The following is a 22,625-nucleotide window of genomic DNA, read 5'->3' on the forward strand; positions in this document are numbered from 1 at the left end:
ATTGGCAGTCCCCTTGGCAGTCCTAACATGGCAGTGTGGTTTTGTGTACTGTGAGTTGGTAACAACACATATTTCAAAGACATTTGGGAGGCCAGTGGTGGAGTGTTACATAAGGGTTTAAAACTGGAGGATGATTTCGAAGATGGTGTTAACGTTCCTTCTTTGGCAAATAGTTAGCATTAGCATTTGATATACAGTAGCACAGATAATTGGACATACTTATTTAATTGTTACTTAGAGTTGCAGCCAATAGCTTAAAAGGCTGAACTTGTGTTGTTTACTTCTTGAGTATGTCATGTGAAAGTATGTTTGAATTGTTTTTGTGCCTGGTGATGATCTACTGTCTCAAAACACTTGTGCTTTTTATAGGTACAAATGTTACATGTAGCTTTAATTGATTTGCAATATGTCCCTCTTCTTTCATTCCTCCTGTGCTTCTCTGCTGTCTTCGTATTGCACATCATATTGTATACATTTAAAAACAGTGTGCATTTTAAATACATGATCTATTGAAGTTTAAAATGTTTCACATTTTTTGCTATTACTTTTGAAAGCTTGTTATTTAAGAGGAGCTCAGATTTTAACGTCCACACGCTCATTTCACATTCCTGAAGTCATAGACAATTCTTATATTCTTCATAGAAAATACATCTGGTCTTTATGTGTTGAAATATATGAGGGCCGGCATTTATATAATTCTGCCTGCAGGGGGAGTGAGAACCCCACTTTGCAGAGTCACCACATGGTCTCTTTATTTCTTTCGGACCTTTCACTTATGTATTCCTCCTCCGAGACTTCACAAGGAAATGATACATTGAAGGCTTGAATGCATTTTCCTTTGTTGCTCTTTATTTTCAGAGACAGACTGAGAGTCAGAGAGAAGACCAACACACTTGTTGGTATTTGTGTTTACAGACAGCTTGTGGATGGATTGTGTGTGTGTGTGTGTGTGTGTGTGTGTGGGTGTGTGTGTGTCAGCACCTGCTAGGAGGTGACTCCGCATCTTTGCAACTACAAAACACCTGCTTCTTCCTGCTGTGTCTGTCACAAAGTAAAAGTGAGTTTTTTTTAAACACACCACCTCAGCCACCATAGCAAAACCTTTTTATCAAACAAAAATATTTGAATGCTGCAGTATTCAGCCTCTACTTCATCAACCAGAGCCTTGTTATCTGCTCTCATCCTTGAACCTAGTTACACTCAAAAGAGAAAGCTAACATCAATCCCATAAACAGTAAAAGGTTTCTGTTTAAATTGTGTTAATATTTGATCAAAAACACAATACTACTGTAAAATACCATGAAGTGTCAGAGGATCTTTGTAATAAAATATACAGTATATTAGAATTAATCAAATGTTTGGCTAACCCTAAGAAACCAAACCACTGTGGTGAAGATCCTCAGTTTAGCATCTTGGATCCACTTTCACCTTTTCATAATAGTCATACGGCCTAATTCAGTTATTTTGGGTGATTGACTTTGCCTGCTCTCAAATGCTATTCAGGCCCTGTTCTGTTATGCGAGGCCTCATGATGACTTAAGTTGGGACTCTTTCTCATGGTTGATGATCTGGTTTATTTATAATCTTTGCATGGGCACCTGTTGCAGACACCATACATGGCTGTGATAGCTGTATGGGGCTCAGGAAGCAGCAGAGAGTCTACACTGTATTTCTAAATGAAGAAAACTTTTTAAATATAGAAGAGTGCTGAGGTCTGGATTCTAAACTGTATTTAGAAAGTTTGACCTGTGGCTGTATAAAAAACCGGTTGTGTTCATTCAACCACACAATACAGCTGCGGTCGTTGCAGACACACCTGGCGGATTGCACCTTTTTAGTTTGCCTTAATTTCACCGATTTTATTACTTTTACCCATCTTCTAATAGCCTGGTGTATTGTGATACAACTTCTAACTTATTTCAAGTACACTCTTAGGGTTCAATGACTTCTCATTTGCTTCTTGCTGAAAACGTGCAATATTTGATCAAAGGATGCCAGGCTCTCTCTGCTCTGCTGTCTATATTATACCCTTTCTGTCTCCCCCTCTCGTTTTATGTTCCCTGTGTTGTCTTTCATATTCACCCTCTCTACCCCTCTTCTCAATAACTCCCCCCCCCCCCCTCCTGTTCTCTCTCCCTCTCTCTTTCTGATGGATCCCTCAGATCCTTTACTTCTAAAGATTGTGTTTGTTCCCCTCTTTTGCCTTCAAAGATGTAGCCTGCGTCAGGCAGGGACCTGGAAACGTCCTGCGTCTGTGATTCACTGAGCAGTGAGGCTGATCAAAACGACAGAGATTTGGCGAGGCCACATCAGGCGCTGTCGCCAGATGCATCGGCTTATCCAAGGTGAGACAGGGTTCACACAGCCATCAAACATGGCCCGGTCTCCGAAGAGGAATCGTCAACGTTCAATTGAGAGGTCATTTTGGTATATCTGATCTTTGAGGTTTTGTTTCTTGTTGCAGAGGGGATTACAACAAATAACAAATGTGACCAGACGGATACAGTGAAAATTAGTTTGGTGAGATTTTGTTTTATTTTATAGCTCTATTGATGTCAATGTCGGACTATCTGTCCACCACTTTGGTCGAGCCTGAAAAATCTCCACAACTAATTCATGGATTGCCATAAGATTTTCTGTAGACATAGATACTGTTTAGGATGAATTAATATCACTTCAGTTTGTTGTTGTATCATTTCAGTTTGTCTGGTGACATCTTAATACAATTACAGAGACACCTGTTGGATAGCAAGAGAGTCGAAACCATCTGGACTGTGATTTAATGACCGGAGCATTATTTCCTCCTCCTCTCTGTTCTGTTGCTCCAAAATGGACGATGATACACAGCCAGAGATGTGCTGTCACTAACCGGTGACTAATGTTGGCGTCTTGATATTAGATGAAGCCATAGTCTGGAAGCATACATGTGAATTCAGTGTGCAGGACAGCCTGGTCGAATGTCAAAAGACAAAGCTGTAGATCATGAAATTTGGGCAGAGTGGATACATTTGGTAATAGTAGGATAAAACATCCATCAGATCCACTTGTTACATGTGTGACAGTTTTTTGCTGAACCTATGCAAAGGACATTGTTGTGTCTTTGCACCATTCACTCCGTCAAGAATTAAAGTATCAAATGACAACACAAGTACTTGCGCAAAAACCTAATTGTAGAGGAAGGAAACACGATTTTATAAGTAAAAAAGAATTGAACAGGACAGCTAAGACCCTTCTTGTCAAATCACCTTGGATCTCCCCCAAAGCCTACTTCCTGCCACTGGATTCCTGTTTCACCCTGAGGCCCTCCTTCACTGGGCCATAACTTCTCCTCCTGACAGAATAGCTTTCACTAATAGTAATGTGATCAGTCAGTGCACAGAGGGGACTGAGGCTGCCCCTGTCCCGAGTGAGACATCATATCACACACATTCCGCCATCCTTCTCCCTTTCACTGAGTCAACGAGGCACAAATAAGGAGACGGTGGTGCGAGAAAACAGATGGTTTTCTTTGTGTATGGTGACCTACAAAAGCTTTGTTATTACTGATGGTCAGTCAAAGTTTAAAAATGCCCTTTTAAATGCTACATTGCTGGCCTTGGGTGCTCCTGCCCCCCCTAATAAAAACAACCCTTAAGAGGTGATAGTAGGTGGATTTTTTTTTTCCTTTTCTTTTATTACGCTAATCTGAAATTGGACAAAATGTCTCATGAATGTGATTTGAAGTTAGCTCATGAATGAGATTTTGAAGGGCTTTAATTTTGAAATGCTACATCAGAATGTCCTGGTTCTCTCTGAGTCACACCTTGAGGTGGTTTGCTATTAACCTCAAGTGAAATTATTTTGTAACTATGCACCATTTCCTCTCAAATATAATCTGAATTTAGACAAATTGTCTCATGAATGAGATTTTGAAGGGCTTTAATTTTGAAATGCTACATCAGAATGTCCTGGTTCTCTCTGAGTCACACCTTGAGGTTGCTTCATATTTATCATACGAGCATGAATATGGCAAGCATGGCTCTGTCTGCACTGTTTTTAAAAAATTCACCTACTGGTACATAAGCTATTTAAGGTCAGTAATTTCCCATTATGTATGCTAAGCTAACTGCTTCCTGGCTGGAGCTTCACATTCAGCAAATGGATATGAAGAGATACTAAAATCCATCAAAACAGTAGCATCCTAAATCCCATCAAAATCTCCTTTTTGGAGAAGTTTTTTTTGACAATGAAGATTTTGCCTTATTAGTGTCATCTTATGTGGAGACAAAACAAACATCCAATCATCTTTTCCAGGAAGACACGGTCGAAGGGAGATGCTAATTAGACTTTAAACTTGAAAATAATTTGTTGCTAGGGTAACCCGAATTAATAAATGAATTGTGCCTGGCAGCCTGTGGGAGAAGAAGAGGGGCGGAAATACACGATAATGAAAGATTTTTTTGCATAAATACAGTTTCTTAATTAATTTTTCCGTGTTAAAAGTAAAGGCTCAGCTGCATGTACATCAATTTGTTTGTCTTGCAAGATATTGAAAAATATGGGAGGATGTGACAGTGACATTTAAACTTTTCAGACAGGAGTCCGATTTGACAGATGCTTCATCATGTCATGTGGCTTGGGCTGCTTCCGAATGCTTACAACCTGCTTTTTTTCACAAACGTCGGCACTAAGAAAGGTGACCATAAATCCTAAGATAATCATGTAGGAGCTAGCCAAAAGAAAACACTCTGTGTCTTCTCCACTTGAATTTTAAGTGTAATTTGCTGTGAAAAATTGGCCTTAGGTGCGTTTCAAACATAATTTGAATAAAATGCAAAGGCTTTTTGCCCTGCAAATGTGTTTTAATGAGCAGCTACATTTTTTTAATTAAACCTTATTACTAGGCACCACTTCTTCATCTCAGCTCCCATATTAAAAATGAGAGTTTAGGCGAGCTGGTTGAAACAGGTTATTAAAAGCTTAATGGGTGAAGTTCACACTTAAAGGTATGGTTTATTGTTTCTTAAAGGGAAGCCAATACTAAACCCTCTGATAGTTCAAATAAAAAAACATAAATATGTGTTCAATTGAAAATGCCGACTTGTAAGCTCATCTTTATTTTCCCAGCAGTTTTCTTTGAATACCACCATCTTCATCTTCATCATCTTCTTCTTCTGCTCATCATTATACTCGGTGTGTAGCTCCTGTTTTGCCCTCTCTGTGCAGCTCCCATTGTGAACACTCGCACTGATGCGTGCTGACTGGTTGGGAAAACAACAGCCTTGTGGCTCGCTCGTGAGGAGTCAGCGTGGAGACAGTGAAGGGGTTGCTAGGCAACGGCAGCCGGGGAAATTCCCCAGACAGGTGGGTGGGGTCGGGGGGGCCGGCGATAGAGGCCACACCTGCTGCCTGCCAGGCACACACACACACACACACACACACACATTCCTAATTCACTCAGAAGCACAACCTTTACATAAACCCCTCTGTCTCTTTCTATTACACGCCCACTTGCACTCTTGAGTTGACCTCTTTTGCTGCTCTTTTGTGGAAACATAACCTGAAGAAATGTGTACTTTTAGTGGTCCACAGGTTCAAATACAAGCGCAGTGGACCGCAAAACTGTGAACCGCACAACCTTTACGCAAAGTTGCATCTAAAATGCCCCAGCAAAAAGCAAATGTTTTGGTGCCTTTCCAATTGTAGACACTGCAGAATTACCGAGTATGTTGACCAGCCCAAGATTAACGAAGTTAGTTTGACCTGTGCTTTTCCAAAATGTCTACTGTGAAAACGGTCTATTGTTATTGGCCACCTGGTGAATATAAGTCCTATTCTCACTCTCCTTTTAGCTCTGTTTCGTTAGCTGCTGTACGGTTCTCCATGTTCAGCTTGTTGCTTACTCTGTCTGTCTGCTGCTTGTTGTTGGGCAGGTTAGGGTTTATCAGTGTTTTTCATTATAAGAGCATTTGGAAGTGAACCAGAACAGTAAAGTTTGGAGCTGGAAAACCACAATGAGCTAAAAAACGCATGCAGAGTTCAATCTCTACTCGCAACCTCAGTAACATTACACATGGTTCTGTTGATCTATTGACAAAAAACATTTATTATAGCAGCATAAATGATAAACGGAACCAGAGCGGTCGTCAGTCTTCTAAACATTTAAAGCAGTCTGGTGTATTTAGACAAACTGAATTTTCTTTTGTAAAACAAACTGATCCCTGTGAAAATCCCATATAATCCTATTGAGGAGAGTGTTGCATTTGCTTGCCTGGTTCAAAAACAGAAGCAGCATGAGGGATTGGTGTTGGATTATTGTATATGGCAAATAGATGAATGTCTCATATTCATCTCATTCATCAATATTGAACAGGTTTGTGGCATTTTGTCGTTTATTAGCGCCTAACTGAAGTGTATCAAGCTGTGTGTTCTTGTATAGATATACACTGTCTGTTAACCTGCCCTGCCTCTTCACTGCTTCTCTGTAAACACTCGTCTATACCCCACCTCTGAGCCCTGCCTGGCAAAAGCTCCCAGAGGAGCAGTTTTTATATGAGTTATAGTGAAACCTGAGTGGAGGGACATGGTCAGCTATTTTCCCAGTAAATCTAATTTAGGATTCATATAATGGCAGCAGGTGAGCAACACTCAGCCATGTTTGTCTGCTGTGACTCTCGTGGGCAAAGATATAGACACAAACAAGTAGACAAAAAATAGGATCAGAAATAATAACTTTGGGGTTCCATAATAAGTAAGAAGCTCCGAGGAAATTAGTCAGAGATTAGTTTTGTATGTGACAAGGGGCTTTGGAGGGAAAACTCATTAGAAAATACAGTGTATTCATGGTATTTACCCTTGCTGATTGTCCCAGCACAAGAAAATGTCACTTCATATTAAATTTGCCACAGCCCTTGAAGCAAGGGGAATATATTATCACATTTCTGCGGATAAACTACACTGTTGCAAATTAATGAAGGCGTCTAATGATAACACATAATAAAACAAAGAAACCTTTATTAGATGGGAATTGTGACTTTTCCTTGCAATGTTTGGCTGAATCTGACATGGAGAGCATTCAGGTTGAGGGCCCTAAAACGCTTTCAGCAACACAGGAACACAGACAAGAAAATTGTGCTTATCTGCACTCAAATCCCAACTGGTTCGTGGTGGTGTGTCCTTGTTATCAAGGATACAGAGGAGAGATAACAAAGCTCTGTAAACATCAGGTTTGGAGGACAGAGCTCATTCTGTGATGCAAATGTGTGCTTCGAGGAATAGTTTTGTAGGCTACAGTGAATATAAATGTATTCTAAGGAAACTAAACAAATGATTCAATTGATTGCCTTCTGATGATCAGACGTCTCATTTGAGGTTCATAACAGGAGACCTGGCCATTTGTCTGAATGAAATGTGGGCAATAGATAGCAAGGTGGTTGGTGAGTGTGCCAAGTGCTCGCTGCTTGAGAAGCCGAGAAAGCCATGCGTAAATGTTGCTGCGTGCCCGGAAACTCACTTGTGCGTCAGAAACACAAACACAAAAAAACACACACTGAAAAAAATGTCATTAACATCAATCCACACTTCAAAAGTATCTGTATATGTCATCTAGTGCTATTTTTACGTTTTTTAATTAAGGAATGAAATACGATCAGTGGATTCAATTGATTCCACTTTTTTCAGTCAGAATTTTCAAAGATTAAAAAAGAAAGCTCTGTTTCAGTGAAGCAGAATAAAGATTGACACATCTCTCCAAAGCCATTCAGAAAAGGACACATGGAAATTATTAAAATGCATGGAAGATGACAAGATCTCACTAACTTTAACACACTTTCCCACGTGTTTAATGGTAAGTAGCTCACTTCTAAATAACGGGAGGATATCTTTTGCAGCGTGCGGAGAGGCACCGCTCTGCCGGCCAAACTGAAGATCCAAATGCGCCCTCCCCTTTTCTCCTTTTATTTTTTGACACACGCCGTAGATCTGCTCTAATAGCCTATCGTAGTTTTGAGACACTCACTTAACAGTCACATACACACACGGCCGAGCCAAAAAAAAAGCTCACGCCTCAACTCCACCGGTGGGAGGGACATAGATAACAGATGCGATTTGTTTCCAAACGCGCACCGATGGCGGTGTGAGGCGTTTGGCTGAGAAGTATACGCACGGCGTTTGTGGATTTGTGAAACCTTTTATGTGCATCTTCTTCCTGTCCGTATGCTGGTTGCGGGGAACTAAACAAAGCCATGGATTACTCGGTCTGTTTACTTTTACTGCTGTCAACCATTTCGTCTGTGTCGACCGGACAATTCCCAACAGCGCAGATGTGAGTACAGCTTCATAAACAGCCTGTTGGCTTTTTGAAAAGTCTCGGATAATATGCGGTGTGGCAGAAATGACAGCCTAGACTTTTAATTTTCACAGTCGATGTGGAAAATACATCTTCAATTTAAACTCTGCAAATTGCAGTTGCTGGAACAGTATCCTCGAAGCGTCTCAGCAGAAGCAGAAAATGCTTCCTTCTTGCCAAGTGATGATGATTGCACATTACTTCGGGTACAACTTCACCCTATGAAACATGATATCTACAGCCACTGTCCCATTTGTTGCCAGCTTGCAGCAAGGGGGGGGGACATGTGGCTTGCTGTCAAATGAATCATGCCAGGAAGGTGGACTGAGGTGTGAATGTCGCTCAGATGTTCTCAAACTTTTCCTGTAGCATCTCCACGCACCAACATGTTTATGTGTGTGGATGTATTTGATTCACTTTGATAGTTTATTCTGTTGTTTTTCAAGCACCAACGCCAAAACATTCACTGGTTTCAGCTTCTGAAATGGGAGTGTCTGGTAGTTTTCTCTGTCTGCTCTGATAGTAAATTGAATATCTTTGGATTTTGACCTGTTGGTCAGACGAAACAAGCAATATGGAGAAGTCGTCTTGGACTCTGGGAACTTGTGACGGACCTTTTTCAATATTTTGACATTTTATAGACCAAACCATTGATCGATCAAAAAGATAATCAGTTACAGAAATTTCTCTCACGTTATCATTTTTCTTCAGCCCATGTGGGCAGCTTGTGAGACTTCACTTAAAATAAACTAATGTTTTACCTACTGGTTCCTTATAGGTGCAGTTTTCCTCCAATTTACAGTAAAGTGTATCTGTTCAGTTTGTCACTTGGACACAAATACTTCTTAATCCGCCTCTATATGGATGTATACGTACATATCGAATCCAACAGATAATAGTTTTTCAGTGTTGCTATTTTATTCATCCCAGTATACTTTGGCCTCCACCTATGGGCTGAAAACTCCCCCCTAGCCCTGCCAGATGGGTTATGAACTCGAGATTAAAGTAGAGGTACCACTCTGTCTAAATCTGACTCACAACCTCTATATTTGCAGTTCAACATTAATAGATGTAACAGATAATCTATCCATAGTTTCTAAATCAAACAAACGTGTTAGGCGCGTGAGCCGGTTTCATATACCATGCTGCTTCTCACGCTTAATCAACAGGTTTAAGGTGTTCCAGAACGGTTGGGACGGAGGCTGGACTACAGCGTATGGTTTTGAATGCAGCCCAAGTAGTCCCGAGGTGGGGAGCCATGATGGCACTCAGCCTAATGGCCGAGTACAGTGATGTCAGAATAGCAGAGTGGCCTGCCCGCTCCCTATATTTCATGGGCACTAAGTGGATTGATCTGTGGGTTGTGTACATGATATTCACACAGGCTTGGCGAGCTGCAGACCAACTTTCAGTGACATAGTTGACTTACTGAGTGGAATTGGCCATCCGTGCAGTGAAGAAAAAAAAAAAAAAAAGAATAATAATATAATAAAATTCACAACAAGATTGGCAGGAGCTCTTTGTTTGAATTAGGGAAACTTAATTTAGAAGAGAGGAGGATGCCAGAATCAAACTAGAAAACGCCCAGTCATCTCGCAGAGTCTGCATTTTGACATCTGCTTCTTGGCCATCAGCAGTAATGTCAACTTCTTGCTGCGGAGGAAACGTTCAATGCAAAATCGTGCAAAGAGAAAAAAAAAATCTCCCATCCTCGCGTTGTCCCTGTGTGTTACTCTTGTGGTGATGGTGATTTTGAGTGACAAGCTTCATGTTGACTCCTCAAGGTGAAAGTCCCAAGGAGAAGCGGAGAAACTAGAAGGGCAGAGACGGAGAGACTGACCCAGTGTATTTTCCTCCAGGGAATTCAGAAATGTGGATAAGCAAAGGTTTTAAGTAGCTCACTGTTTGTGTGACTAAAAACAGACATTTACACACAGTACGTGCACACTGGCATTGCCATGTCCTTTCTGTCTCCCGCACCCCCACTGTCTCATGGCTTGAAGTGTGACTGCCTCTCTCGGCTCCATCTCTAACCTCACATGCCAGCATCTGTCAGCTTCACATCTTCATGTCCCTTCTCTTTCTCTCAGCCCTTCCTCCCTTCCCTTCTCACAATCTTCCTCATCGCTCTCCCTTTCCGTCTTGTTCATCCCCTGTCCGTCTTACTTTCCGTCCGGCTCCCCATCTATCTCTTTATCTCTTTTCTTTGTTGCCTGAAGGCAGATGATTAACATCATCGGATCTGAAATGCAAAGTCTGATGTCATAGACTTGAGCCCCCAGAGATCTCGGCGCCAGCTAGCACGTTGAGAGATCAGGAGAGATAAAAAAGGAAAGATGGAGACAGAGCACAAAAAAAAGAGAGGACAAGGACATCTAGATTACTTGGCCTTTTTGATCCCATATGTCTATTGTATATGGACATTTTGCTTCATGAATTCTGCATGTGTACTTGCCACCCTCACAGCCAAAAACAAGACAATTCCAAATCTTTGTGTCATCGTGTGCCAACGCCATTGTGCTGAATTCAGCCATCCAGGCCAAGACGTGATCATATGCTACTTTCTGGCTTTGGCCTTAGTCACCAACTGACTTTGTTTCCATCCTCCCTTTTTCCACAGTTTCTGTCACCCTCTGCTCCATTTCTCACTTGCTTGTTTTAAAAGAAAAAAGAAGCAAACTAGATTTCATGCTCAACCAGCTAAAGAGCCATGCTTCTCGTGTTCTCCTCGTCTCTGGCAATCGGTGGGCATAATGCGAGGAGGCACTTCATCCGACCAGAGAGCAGCATGGGCAGCTGTGAGCGGAGAGAGTGTACGTATACAAATATAGAGACGGTTCCTTAGGTGTGAATTCTAAGCAAACAAGGTCAGGAGTGGTGTTGATTATCTCCTCTAACTCTCAGCAAGAAAGTGAATAAGCATATTGCTTCAAATGTTCCTCTCTTTTTTTTCTTAAAACAAGTGAGAATCAAAGTCAAGCTACCTCAGTTCTCAATGGTTTCTTTGAGGATTTAATTAATCAGGTGTAATTTCCTTGATGGTAGTTTTCAGCCTCACGTAATCTTGCACGATGACTCTTGCTACATCCCAGCAGCCCTGACACTGACAGTGGCCAGAAAGGAATATGGCTCAGTTCTCGCTTGAGGCCACCCATATGCATCTTATTTCATGGCCAAACTTCCTCTGGACCCCAGATGCTTGGATGCGCTACTGAACAGCTTGGTCATTAATGTATACTGCAACAATAAAAACTATGGAGAAAAAATGAGATAATCGTGACTATAATCTGCAATGCTGGGATCAGACATTTGGCTTGCAGCTAAGAAATTGTGTTAATGCATCATTGTAGTGCTAGAAGATTTGAACCAGAAAACGTGCCTATATCACTGGAAAATCATACTGGCTAGAGTCGCAGCGTCCAACACGTTGGTATTTTGTTGTGTTTTTTCAAATTGTGTTTTATTTTTGTCAATGGAAAAAGCTCCAGGCCTTGTCTTGATTGAATCAGAGAGCCTTGATCATATGTCTTGCTTTGGGAGAGGCAGAGAGATTTCAAATGTCTCATCTAATATAATCAAGGATTGAAAAAGAAAACCGTTGATGAATAAAAATGTCCTTCGACTTTGATTCCAGTGTCAAGTCTAACTTGGATTATGACACTGATAATACGGGGGATTTAAAGAGTTCTGAAGAGGGTGAATCTAAAATGTAATGAGCAGATGGAAATGATCAGCTCAGGCTTGTAAAGGATTTCCTTCGCTGAGATTTGCGCCTCTCAGCCACGAGAGAGTTGGTGCTTGCAGGTATATTTTAGGAGGCATGCCTTGAGTCAAGCAGCTGGCGGGTTGTATCTGTTACACGCGTGCAAGGTTGCAAAATCTGTGCCCATGGAGAATGCTGGCTCTCTTTTTCCCACCCTGCTCATTCACAGTTTTTATCTTTGCCCTTTCCTTAAACTTTTTACACTTTTTCTCTGTCATTTTCACTCCCTGGGGGAGTGGGTATTCACACCCTATACCCACTCCCCCCCCCCCCCCCCCCCCCCCCCCCCCACATTTCAACCCAGACTATATTTAGGCAAGCCTCAGTCTTTGGGGAAGGGATGTTGAGTGTCCTGACTCAGATGAAGATATACGGGACAGAGGGGTGTAGAGTGGCAGGGGGCTTCCCATAAATTTCCCCCACCGATATTTTATGGACACTTTGTTTATGTGTGGCCTCCGGGAGTTGCTGTAGTGTCTGCTTAAAGTTTCTCATTAATTAATTATTTTTGGGGAATAGCTATGTCCCCCTGCCGTGTACTGTATGTGAAAATAAACTTTGTGACTAACTAAGCAACCCTGGTGCTGTATTACTTTCCCAGAATCCTTTTCCACATGGAAATTCCCAAGAATTTTCCATTGCAGCGTTGCCCAGGCAACCTAGAGAATAGCTAACAGCTGTTTGGTCCGGAGCCCACTCCTGTACAGGAAGCACATCTGTATCATGTAATATAAAGCATGAGGAGTGTAGTTTTAAGGTTGTGTTGTAAATCAGGCATCTGTCGTTCCTTCCTTATTTTAATATACATTGTTTATTTATTCATAAGCCTTTTGTATTTCTTAAAGGACATTAAGTAAGGACCTACCAAACTAATCAATAGTCAATAAAGAACAACGATGTAAAACACAGGGAGGCAAAACAGAGCACAAGATACAGAAGATAAAGTAGTAGAGAAAGTTGGAAGAGAGGTTGTTTGACTGAAAGTTGAAAATCAAACCCTGCGGCTTACCTCGCCTGTTTTTGTGGCTTTGCCGATTTTCTGGTTATTTCACGATGGGGATGGTGTTTAATATGAAAGACTAGTACTCTCACAGGTTACTGTAGGAAGCATGTGCATTTGCCCTTCCTCTGCTGGTGGGAGGGGCTTAGGACTTAAGGGGAGAACTGCAGGAGAAGGGATGCATTTTCAAATTCTGACATTTATTTTTGCCTTTTCCAAAGGCCTACTCCAGCTTTACGTGCTGAAGATATCTCACACAAGCCCATCTGATGTTATATTTTGAGAGACACAGAGAAAATCGGACCCATGATGGCATCCCTTGAGCTTCTTAATGGAGTTATATTGGTGCATAAGAGCTGTTAATGCCAGACTACACTACACTACTACAGTACGCCGGACAGTGTGCGTAGCCATCAGGGAGACTAGTATACAGTTCAGCACTGCCGGTAGTCTGCTCTTGGAGGAGTCTAGATTGACATTAATTGGACATTTTGGCCAGAGGGTTTTCTAATCTCTCTTTATCCACATCGTCCGAGAATTGTACGTGTGTAGTGAGGCAAAAGGGTAGAGTTGGTGTAGGGATGGATGGGTAGAGAGGTTGTTCATAAAGTGTGAAGGTGACAGGGATGTGGAGCTTTAGTCATTTGAACAGAGTTCAAAATAACATGAGAGAAAGTCAGCTGGAGGGGTGACGTTGAGAGAGAGTGTGGGGGAAAAACAGTCAAATTGTGAAATAGAATAACATTTTATTATTTTTGTAATAATTTAGAAGGCTAAGGGATTTAAAAGACAATATGTATGATTTAAATATTACAGGGTGAGGAAAAATCTTACTCTGCAAATACAATCCCTATTATATATAATTCTATGTTGGCTGCCATGTCCCCATTAGATTTTTACAAGCTCTACTTTAGATTTGTCAGCAAATCACTCATTACTTCTTTGTCCTTGACATTTCTGCAAGGAAATAGTCACCAAGTTGACCCATATTCATGTGCGCACACAGGAGGCATGATATTAAATGTAGTCCCTGTTGTCCTTCTCTAATCTAGCGTCGTGCTAGAATCTCACCAGCAGGTGTGATTGTTCTGCAGTGAGTACAAACACTTCCAGGTGTCACAACAATTCTGTTTCTGCCAATGCAATGTGTCCAGACACCTGCTGGGAGAGGTGATACAATGGGAGCTGCTAGTTCTGTCAGGATGTATATGCCTTTTGACATGGAGGGTGTGGACGAGGCAGACTTGGCGCTAGGGGGACGGCGAGTCAGTCCCAGCTAGCCGTGGTCCAGAGTGTGAGGTCAAACGTGGGCAAGGGAAGGAAATGAGTCTGACCCCCCCCGGCCCTATGTGGCAGTCTCGTGTTGCCGGTGGACAGAAGATAACCAATTGGCCTGGTCTGACTTTAAGACACTTCTTTGAATGGAAATTATTGTGATAGAATAAATCAATGAATAGATATTTGTTTCTTGTAACATAAAATGAAACGATGTAATCTTAAAAAAAACAAATTACATCATTTCAAACTCGCGCTGATCCTGGGGCTTGTTGAATCTATTTATAAAAACGTCCCGAGATGAGAGAGGGAAAGAACTGAAGTTCCTGTTGATTTCCGATGTCAGGGTCTGAGCTGCCACACACACACACACACAGCTGGTACGTAGACTGCTAGCTAGCTGCAGCTGACGTTAACATCTATACAGTTGACTTGTCAGTGCACGATTGCCCACCAGGATCACCCCATCATTTGGTAATGATCTCAAACAATGTCTTGTCAGCTCTTCCACAACTGTAATACACGTAAGTGCTCGACAGAGCGCAGAAAATACTTTTTCTCAAGGCTTCACTTAAACAGCCCTTTTTAGATAAGCAGGGGGCCGCGGTAAAGGCTCTGACTGACTTGGTTAGAGGAAAATGGTGGAAGAGAGGCAGAAATATCAATAATGTCTTGCCTTAGAAGATAATGAGGCCGCGGGACATTTAACAAAGCCTGCAATCATATTGTTATTGACCTCAATAAAGAAGAAGATATCATCACTTGTCTCCTTTTGTGCTCCGTGGTGATACATGTGAGAGTGGAGGGGGACAGAGCAAAGACATTTTCAGCATTATGAGTTAATTTAGAGAGAATATGGGACATGTTAGGCAGCAAATAAGGCTATTAATTATGTGGTGTTTGTAGGATGAAAATGTAAGCTATAATAAAGAACAACAGATAGTCGAGTAAGAGAGGTGGAAGGAAAGAGGGAAAACAGAAGGAAGAGAAAAGGATTGGCAAAGATGGGAAGAAATACTCGAACAATCAAAGGAAGAGAAATGAACTAGGCAAGAGGTGATGAATTTACACAAAAAGGATAAACGTGTGAGGAAGGAGTGGTAGAGAGTGACGTCTTCCACAAAGCTCTGTCAAAGCTCGCTGCTTATTAGATGCCTAGCTGCCATTGTCAGGGCTCTTATTAGCTATCCCCCCAGTGGCTCAATTACATCCAAGCTGCCATCCTCAAACAGCCCAATCTTTTTTTTTTTTTTCTGCATCTCTGCTTCCTGTAATGGTGTCAGCCTTGTCTCTCTCTAAGAACAGATTAGAAGCCCAAATTACTACTATCAGAGGAGGATTTAAGGTTTCGAGCTGTCTCCCAGTTCTGGAAACCACGACTCCACAACATGATGAGACGGGGTGGGGAGAAAAAAAATAAAGCAAGGAGTGTTTGCTATCGGATGCTTCATCTGTGACGGGTTTCGATGGTATTAAGAGATCAAATGTGGATCCGCAGACTGGGTTCTGAGTATAAAAACATGAGGATGTTTCCAAGAAGAGTGGAAACTCCGAGATTGGATATTGAGCCCTGGATTCTCGTGGCTCTGCTGGCACACAGACGGGCCAGGCCTCGGAGCCGGCGTGATACCCACCTTTCAGCGTTCCAGTCGGAGTGATGTAGCGTTCAATGTTAGCTGGATCAATTTTCTGGACTTTCGCGTGGCATGGGGTGTTTACATGGTGTCAGGCTTGTCCCTAAAACACAAGGAAACATGAAAACCTCTGCAGCTGAATGACGGTGTAAGGTTGTTGGTGGTGAAAAATATGAATGTGCTTCTCCCTAGATGTACTCCTTTCTCTTCCCCTGTGAAGGATATGGCATGCACGCACCATGAAATTAGACTATTAATACCACAAGTTTCAATTGAGATGAGAGGACTACCTTTAGCTACTGGAAGCTTTATGACGAACTGTTCCAATACTTTGACAGCCCAAAGCATAAGAGTACAGTCTTTAGGGTATTTATTCAAAGTGAACTCGCTGCTTTCTTTCTCAAAAAAGAAACGTAGGAATAAGTTTGGTACGAGGGTAAAGACAGGACTCTGCAGAAAAAGCTTGAAGGTAAAATCTTCCCAATCTTCTCTCCATGAACTCCATCTGGGAACCCTCTTTTAAAGTTGGATAACAAAACTCTCGCAAATCCCTTGTAACAGCCCAACTGTGAGCTTTTTATCCAGACAGTGAATGGAGGTAAAAGTAGAGAAGTATTAGTCAAGGAGAGTTCGAGGTCAGTTTATCACACATTTAAAAAGGAATTCTGGTTTATTACAACTTTGGTCTTGTTTTCAAAGTTTTAGCTGTGATTTCAATCAGTGATAAAATTGTACTCAACCAAGTAATTAAGTTAGCCAGAGGATCCGACAGGTTGTGAACAAGCCCACAGTTTAGCCAGTTTAGGAAGTCGGTCTGTAAACATTGATGTCATTGATGAAAGTAAGACCCAAATTGTAACCAGCATTTTCTTTAAATAATTCCATCCAGGATGTGTGTTTTAGATGCTCTTCCTTTTCCAATCCTGAATTATCCTTCAATCTAATATTCACTTCCTGAAACGATCTTCTTACGATTGTGTTAAAGTGAATTAAACAGCTGCACAACAAGCTCAAGGCCAGATGCTATGGTTTTGAAGTGTAGAAACGGAGGGAGAGGGGGAACACAACCCACACATCTCGGCTGGAGGGGTAAATGTGGTCAGAGGTAAGCCAGCAGTGCTTTAATGCCGAGTCATGCTCTGTGTGCATCACAAACCATTATTACACTACCTTAGTGCTACTCCTCATAACATTCTCATTCTCTGGTACGCACAGTGGGTTCATCCCCAGCTGCCTGTTACTGCTGGACATTATGACAGATATTGATTAGTGCAGCTTTAAAGGGATAGTATGTATGTTTTGAAGTGGGGTTGTATGAGGTACTTATCCATCGTCTGTGTAGTACTTACAGTAGTTGGGAGTTTGCATGCCCCCAATTTGGAGGAACTGGAGTACCAAAAACCATGTACTGCCGAGGACGGGGAAAACAGCAAAATGATAAAAACAGAAAATATTCTAAATACAGCGTACATATTCACTGATATTGATTTCTTTGTAGCTGGCTAAAATACGTAACCCTGCCCTCTTCCACAGCAGTACAATGCTTTGCTCCCCTACTGGTACTCCTGTCTGTTTCTTCAAATCGGAGGCATAACGACCGTAATCTACTGTAGGTAATACACCGATTTTGGATTACCTCATACACTTCAAAACACCCAAACTATCCCTTTAAGCTTTGAAGTCATATTCTCTGCTGTGTGTTCACACTCAAAATTGTTAACACACTTGCACAAATGGGTTACACCCACCTCATTACATTAAGAGCTGCACCTTTCCTGGTGACCTTTAACCCTGGACAACCCCCCACTGCCCTTTGAAAGACCCACTGCTCTGGTTACATACACACGATTGTACACACACAGACATGTGATCGCTTTCCCTAAAGAAGGCCACTTCTCTTCCAGTCATTAGAGGGATGGAGGCAAAAGGAAGGGGGAGGGGCTACTTTGGCTGTCCCTCAACCACACATGGGTCAAGCACAAATTAAGACACATGCTCACGGGTCTAGTCAAGAAATGAGCTCATTTGGCTCTAAGAAAGTCTCATGTACCTTCTGACATGTTGACTGTATTTTGTCTTGTGAGTCTGTTTTTCTGTGTTGGTCTGCAGAGATGTGGTGTGACACTATCTACGGTAATATTGACACAATCATCTAACTTCACACCGTTTAACTCACTGGCACATTTGTGCTTGTGACTGAGGACATGGACAAGAGCTTGATGACATTTTAATGTCATCTCTTCAGAGTTCGGAGCCTTCATATCAGACGATCTTTTTGTCTAAACTCCAACCAAGTGTGTCCCCAGCTTTCTAAAGTCAGTGAACCCGCGATGATCTTTACTGCATGCACCTCGTATTACATTTCACTATCGCGAATATGCTGAATTAGACAGGTATCGGAGCTTTTAATCGGATATTTCCCACCTGTCAGAATGACCTACCTCACCTAAAAGCACCTTTGTTTAGTTGCATTTCGTCCTGAGAGAACCACTGCTGGCTGTTACTATCACAGTGGTGTTTGCAGTGCTAGATGCCAACTGGTCAAACACAAGCTGTCGCTTGTATCACTGGAAGGACTAAGAAGAGGATAATTTCCTGTATTGACTTTATAACAATGGTTATGGTCCCAACTTCAAGGCTAGAATAAAAAATGGCCAAGGGAGTGGGAGACTGAGACTTCAGAGGTCCTGCAGTTTAGATTTTTAATCCTTCAGGAATTTTGTAATCTTGTGCCAACAAAGTATTACGGAACATGAGTTGTTACTAACAAATACTGGACTTCTGCTTATTTGATGATTGAATTTTAGGGGCATCAATTAACTAAATTACAGAAAACAACACGGTGATTGTGAGGTCTTTTGTTATGCAATACCTTATTGGGCTAAATTGTCTAATCATGGATAGTTCAGATGCAGAAAGTTCATTGGATGTTTGTGCATTTTATATATAAAAGTCTGTCAATTAAGCAAATATATGAGTGAGTGACAACTGGCAAACAAAAGAACAATTGCCTGTCAAAAGAAACAGTCTGCTTCATAAGGGGGTATTAGTAATGACAAATGTGAGAAAAAAGAGGCTTTTAATGCAAGCAGGTCTCACACTTGGCTGAGTTTCACATGGCTTTTCTCAACTATAGCCCCGCAGTCCGCTTTATAGCTGAGTGACTGAACATGGCTCACCAGCCCTTTTTGGAGGCTTCCTTCCTTTCCGTATTGCCCCCCTCTCCAATTGCCGCAAGGAGAGGGAGTGATAGCGTGAGAGGGGACGGCATGGGAGGGGACAATGATGTTATCTCATATTTCCATGTCCTGTTCCAAGTTTCCATCCTCTAAGGAAATATTGTTGTTTTTTGTTGTGTTTTTTTCAGTTTTCTTCAATAAAAGACGATTTCCTAAGCCTTCTATTAATAAAGAAACATACCGAGAAAACTCTGACCAGAGCTGTATGTATTTAACTTAACTAGGATCAGGAACTGATATTGTGTGTTCTGCAACAACATAGCCCCGCACTTACAGTAGATGTGATGAGAATACACGCTCCAAAAAATTCATAAATTTGACATTTAATTAATGAATTATTGATGGATTGTGGAATTGAACATCTCTTCTTTGATGGAGCATAACCACCCACACACACACACTCACCATTTTTGCATTTGACACCTGTTGTAATGGCCCTCCCTTCTTGCTTAAGGCCAACTGGGCTTATTTGACAAGGTCGCATGCATAACAACCCTAATACACACCTGCTCGCTATGGCCAGTGGACCTTATCTCAACCCTGGAGTTGGCTCCATGTACAGTAGTCAGCAGACACAACAACTATCAATAGAAATCCACTTTAATGCATTTGTAGGAGATTATAATCTCTTATTTTCCCATTAACCTGCCGTCTGTGTGTGGATACACATGCACATGATTTTGATGGGGGGTTTGAAAGTGCTGTGTGCTGACAGTACAGTACGCCCATCCTAAATCTGCTCTGAGCCACTAGCAGCTGTCTCTGAGATGGCTAAATGTAGCAGATACACATTTCCAGTGTGGGCTAACCGTGCTCACATTACACTGTATTTTTTGAATAAGATAACATGGACAGGGTTCATTTATCAAAGGCCCCTCAGCAGTGTGGAAAGTGGAGAGGTTACTTCACAGTGTGGGGGAGAAAGGGTCATTTTTGTTTATGGATTATGTCATGTTTTTTATTGGCTGTCAGAAAGGAGCTGGGGGGAGGGTTTGTAGTACCGTAGGTGTAGGTGTACTTACAGAGAGTGTTCAGAATATGTTATGGGAGTTGAGTGACGGGAGGTTAACAAAAGTATTGTGGTTTCAATAGGAATCCATTACCTGTGGAAATTACTTTTACAAAAAAATTCTACATTAGCACTTGATAAAAGTTCTCGAACTAGCAAAAAAAGACCAGGAAATGCAAAAATGTCAATGATTTCAGTCAATTTAAAGGAATATTTAGGAAAATATGCTCTCTCACTTTCCTTTCTTACTTTTCTTACCTCTTATGGCTATATATGAAGCCACTCTCAGGAATCTGTTAGTTTAACAAAACTTAGCTCAAACACTGGAAACGGCCTAAAACAAAATGTAAAAACAACACTTTTTGTTTCATTTTTACACTTTGTTTTTTGTACGGCTTGTACATTTAGGAAATAATCATACATAACTTTGTACAGTGAGGTCACCTTACCCCTGCCAAGTAAAGAGATGTATTGGTGATTGACAGTAAAGCTATGGTGTATGGTTCCACATGTACACCCTCACAGACAGTAACCTAACCTGACCTGAACTGAATGTCAGGGATTCCATACAAGCACTGGTGTTCCTAGAATCCTCGTGGCTAAGTTACAGGCCATGAAGTTGATTCGTAACAGTTTAGACATGCCGGTAATTACAGTTTAGATTCGTTCATGAGCACACCGATATTCACTTAGGAGTCATAGAATACTACTTGTTGTACTGATGCTTGATACTTTTTTCAATCTCTACTGAAGTATGATAAAATGGTATAAAGAAAAGTCTTAACTCTAATAAATGAACATTTGTGTCTCTCATGCTCTGTTCTGTTATTTCACTTTCTGTCCTCCTCCTCATCAGAAGAATACATTAACCAGCATCTCACCCCCGAGGATGTGACACTCTCATACTGACAACTAAGAATAGTTCTCGCTTTAATGCACAGCTCATATGCAGTAAAGGCATGCATCCACTTGGCTAAAGATTATTATTCCATGCTTTCCTTCCCTGAATCTATACAGCTTTTTTTTTGCATATTGTCATAGTAAGCAATAAAGCTCAGCTTATATTTGTGTGATCTCGTGGGCTGTAATCAAAATAAATGAGATTGGAGCAGCTCTACAAATTAGATTCGACTGTGCAGGCCAATCGGAAGCATGCCATTAAATGAGTATTGGTTGGCTAATTGATTGTTTTTTTGTGTTCTCAGGGTAAAGGAGTGGGTGGATCAGATGCAGAAAGAGTTGATCACATTAACAGACACAGCCAGTGGTATGGACAACCTAATACAGGTAAGCATGAATTTCTGCTCTATTTTACACATTTTTCCCCGTCCAACACCAGTACCAATATTATCAGATTGAACCAACAATTGGTAATTACCATTTGGACCAAATAAGTAGACGAGTCAAAAACGAACACATACTGATTTCTTAGCTTAATTTAGTTAAATAGAAACCCATTGCGAGGGTTCAGCATTGACAAGAATTATTGTGTGTACTTCAAGTCATTACTTGTCTCCGTCTCACTAACACTCCTTGCATGATCTCAGCTGTCACAAAGCATCACCAGGCTATATATATATATAGTATAGCTTCTCATCAGACATAACGCTGCATACATTTTTTTCTGCCAGCCCGATGTATACGCTCAGATAAGATCAGCGTCATGACTATACAGATGGTCCTTGCACACTCAACCACAAACAAACCCACATCTGACAATAAGGAGAAGAAACTTTTTAAATCGACATTGATTGACATAATGCATCTGGCACTTTCGCTCTCCGCTCGCTTCGAGAATATAATCGGCCGGCTTTAAAGCATCACAGAAATCATTACAAAACACGTTTGTGTTCCATTTGTGGCGTGACTTTTCAGCAAAAATGAGAATTAAACATATCTGGCAATGTTTTGTGTAACTGAACCCTCTCAAACTGTTGCTGTAACAGAAGCTGATGCTTTTGGGGATGGCCTTATTTAAACGTAGTGTAGTGCACACAGCATGCAGAATTTAAAAGGAAGTGTAATGAAGCTTGCAAGTATGAATACATGTGGAGAAATTGCTTGTGCAGTTACAGCTGGAATACTTTCTAACAGTGTTAATGGTAGGCATTATTTATAGACTTTTATGCTCACAGTTGTGTTTTCACCGGGAATTATATTAGTTTTCAACTAAGACTCCCCAAATCCACACAAATGGTTACTTTCAGTTCCAACATTCAGATTAAAAATAGAGATTCCACTAAGATCCTCCTGGATACTTTGTAATAACTTAATCTACATCTAAAAGTCAGTCGTATTACTCTTAAATATTGCTCTCGCACTAAAGCATATCCATCAGATGCCTGGAGGATGAAGACAAATGCATGCACGCGCCTCCGT

At 41.3% G+C, this 22,625-nt stretch overlaps 1 protein-coding gene across 4 annotated transcripts in view; it reads left to right on the forward strand.

Moving 5' to 3' along the window:
* Nucleotides 1-7,960: 7,960 nt before the first annotated feature.
* cacna2d1a (calcium channel, voltage-dependent, alpha 2/delta subunit 1a) overlaps nt 7,961-22,625 on the forward strand; it is a 72,264-nt gene continuing 57,599 nt past the window's right edge. For all 4 annotated transcript variants that reach the window (XM_031858826.1, XM_031858827.1, XM_031858828.1 and 1 more), the window contains exons 1-2: nt 7,961-8,302; nt 21,452-21,533. In XM_031858826.1, the coding sequence (XP_031714686.1) occupies nt 8,223-8,302; nt 21,452-21,533 (162 nt within the window). In that variant the 5' untranslated portion in view covers nt 7,961-8,222. The remainder of the gene's footprint in view (nt 8,303-21,451; nt 21,534-22,625) is intronic.

Source organism: Anarrhichthys ocellatus, unplaced genomic scaffold (genome assembly GCF_004355925.1).
Source record: "Anarrhichthys ocellatus isolate YVR2014 unplaced genomic scaffold, GSC_Weel_1.0 scaffold21, whole genome shotgun sequence".
NCBI lineage: Eukaryota > Metazoa > Chordata > Actinopteri > Perciformes > Anarhichadidae > Anarrhichthys > Anarrhichthys ocellatus.